General features: G+C 41.5%; 1 protein-coding gene across 1 annotated transcript; it reads right to left on the bottom strand.

The window, feature by feature from the left end:
• Positions 1-308: 308 nt before the first annotated feature.
• On the bottom strand, positions 309-1,998 carry LOC143546058 (SUMO-conjugating enzyme SCE1-like). The gene is made up of 5 exons (XM_077037808.1): positions 1,813-1,998; positions 1,643-1,726; positions 840-992; positions 642-755; positions 309-559 (listed from the first exon to the last, which is right to left on the bottom strand). Exons 1-5 carry the CDS (start codon positions 1,879-1,881, stop codon positions 497-499), a joined length of 483 nt encoding a protein of 160 aa, XP_076893923.1. The 5' UTR covers positions 1,882-1,998; the 3' UTR covers positions 309-496.
• Between the last annotated feature and the right edge of the window lie 1,315 nt (positions 1,999-3,313).

The raw sequence follows: 3,313 nt of genomic DNA, 5'->3' as shown, positions 1-3,313 counted from the left end.
CAGAACTCAAGTCTCAAGCTCTCTTAAGTCTCAAGCTCCCTTGAATTGAACGAGGCGAACTCAACCTCAGTCGAGCTCGCTTTGATCATGGAGTTTGAAATAAACCTTGTCTCGAGCTCTGGTGTGTTAAATAACTAAAGGAGTCAATTAAGTGCCTAGATAAGCCAATATTTCGTTGCAAGCACATGAACATGAGCAATTAAGGTTATACATGAGGAAGGACGGACCCTGCTCATAGTGGAAAATCAGACATGTTTGCTTTGTAAAATTCGTTAACTTATGAACACGGGCAATAGATTCATGCACAATTAGACAAACAAACTCGAGCTAATGTCATTCTTTGTAAATCCATCCATACAACTAAAATATAGCAACCAGGAAACATGTTTAATCATAACCAGATACGCATTGATGAATAAAAGAAGTTTCACCAATCAACCGAAAACAAATTCATTAACACGTTCAATCTACACGAAACCAAAACCACAAATCGCATCTAGACGGGAGAAGGATATAACTTTGCTTGCTGACGGACTCGCTTCTTGTACTCCACAGTATCCTGCACATACATATGTTGCAAAAATCACATCACAAACCCAACAAACCGATTACAGAAATTCACAAAAATAAAGCATGATTACCTGAATAAAGAGATGGTACCCCTCGGTTTGAGCCGGATCAGCAGGGTTGGGAGAGTCCAACAAATCCTGAATGCCCACTAGAATTTGTTTCACAGTAATTGCAGGTCTCCAACCCTATACATAACATATATGTATCAGATACTAACATTATGTCTCAATAATAATATAATATCAATAATAATAATAATATGTGCATACACTGTCTTCATTGAGGATTGATAGACAAACAGTTCCAGATGGATAAACATTGGGGTGAAAGAACCCTTGAGGAAATTTGCACTTTGGCGGCTTGCTCGGGTAATCTTCGGTGAAATTAAGAGTAAGGGGATAATAACCACCCTCCCAATCAGTCTGCAATCACAAGCATAACACTTTCAGGGCTATACAAAGTGGTACCAAATAACAACCATAAGCAGGGATTCTAATGTAAGGCTATGTGTAGTTAAATGACTACAAAATGGGGCGTTTTACGCCATGTGGCGCCTAGTCAGCAAATTGTGGGTTTTGTTTTAGGGGTTTAATGGTGTTATAACCCCATATATATATACATACATACATATATCACACACACAACATATACACCCACACAACGCAGGCAACAAGAACCTATCCCCCCCCCAATTCGCCCCTTTTGTTGCGGGGGGGGGGGGGGGGGGGGGGGGGGGGGGTTCTCGCCCCTTTTCGCTCAATTTTGTTGCCCACTACACCTAGCTTAACAACTTCAAGTTTGATCATGGTTGTAAAAATCTCGCCTAGGAAATCATCAATTATTCGGAAGTCAGTACCCCACTGACTAGTCACCGATTAATCACTGTTTGGTAAAATCGATGAAAATTGAAAACTTTAAATATAAAATTTAGTATATGTATCTATATTTGAAAATTTAAATAAAAATTCCAATCCGATTAACGATTAACCGCTAGTCCCTACCCCACCGCCCGACTAGAGCACCAATTAGACATTTAAACGAAATAAACTAGTACAAAATGGTGAAAACTTACCCCAGCTTTACCGGGGATGGTACACTGCCAAATCATCAAATTGACTGAACCGTCAGGAAGAGACTCGGGCCTCGCAACGAAACCCTAATTAATCAGATCAAATCAATAACACGAAATGAGTAATTAGCATATGAAAGTATTAACCTAGGGTTTAGAAAATGAGTACGAACATGAGGGTGATTCTTTCGCCAAGCTTTGCGTTCTTCGGTGAGACGGCCACGAGCTATGCCACCAGACATGATTTGCAGTTCCGATCGGCTTGTAGAACAATTGTGCGGTGTGAAAATTTTGCAGCCTCCAGAGGAGTTTGAGAGACTTTTGGGTTGGGGTGTGTGGGGAGTTTAGTTATTATTATTTATATTCATTTTTGAATGGGGATGGCGTTATTATCACGCACAAAAGTTGACTTTTAATAACCACTTTTAGATGTATTCTAAGATCATTTTCTAAGGACGAGATTTCAGAATATTAAATCAAGATTTTATTGGTTATAAAAGAAACGACTTTTTAAATAAAGTTTTATAAAGATTTAACGAGTGTCGATCAGCTTTATCTCAACTGATATTGAAGGAGAATTGAAGATTTAGGTTTAAGATCGCAAGGTTTTAAGCTTAAGAGTTAACGACTATTTTCGTTCATGTGGTTTGCTACTGTAGAGATAGGGTACCAAAATGACCCAAATATCCTTAAGTACCACCCGCGGATCACAGATAATGTTCTTATAAGCCACCCGCGGGACATGTGGATCACCCGCATATCACGAAAGAGGAGGAACGTCCTCATAACACTCGCGGAAGCATCCGGGCATCCTCAAAAGTCATCCGCAGGACAAGACATCTGTCCGCACAAAACAACTGGAGGACAATGCCAGCGGGACAGCTGTCACCACTCAAGTACTCTCTAGAAGAAGGCTCATGATTCTTACTTGAGGAATACGTGACATATTAGCCAATGAACAAAGGACACCTGGCCAGGTTGTTATAACCGTGCACATGGCCAGGGTGCGATTCGTCCTATCATTTGGCGACACACGTCCAGGTTGTTACGCTCATGCACATGAGACGTATAGCTCAACCTATCACAAGAGGACGCGTGTCTAGGCGGTTATCAAAAGTCTTCTAGAAGAGGACAGCTGCCCCAATCATCTTCCATCATCCTTCGGCTATAAATACCTTGTCAAACGGTATGAGGTATTCATTCACCCACCCATATTCTGACTTCACTTAGTCTTTATACTTCAGTACTTTCTCGATTACGAACGTTACTGATTCTCACGCCGGAGGGTGGTTACAGGAAGATCCCCCCTCTTGTCCTTCCTGTAACGAGACTCACGGTGTCTGTTTTGCAGGTTCCGGTCACTGGACTTTGGCAGGTTGTACTCATATCTTGGTTGTAATTATCATATCCTACTTTGTGGATTCATTAGATCCAGGCCCTACCCGGGGATTGGATCTGTGTTTCTTCATTGGCGCCATCCGTGTTTTGTGTTAGAACAACAATAGTTTTCGTTGGTTTTTTGGTTCGTTTGATATGAGTAAACTTCCTGAAGGGCCGACGGGAACCCCTGCACCCGATTTACGTGTAACTAACACAGAAGCACCTCAGGGTCTTAATGTTTTTGCACGTATTACGACTCCAAGTGGTCGTACTCTTGAGCGTGTCACAACTCCG

This window comes from Bidens hawaiensis, unplaced genomic scaffold (assembly GCF_021521415.1).
Source record: "Bidens hawaiensis isolate Kalapana, Puna unplaced genomic scaffold, B.hawaiensis_p1.1 tig00014201_1, whole genome shotgun sequence".
In the NCBI taxonomy this organism is placed as follows: domain Eukaryota; kingdom Viridiplantae; phylum Streptophyta; class Magnoliopsida; order Asterales; family Asteraceae; genus Bidens; species Bidens hawaiensis.
The sequence above is the reverse complement of the archived record's forward strand: the minus strand, read 5'-3'. Positions and strand labels throughout refer to the sequence as shown.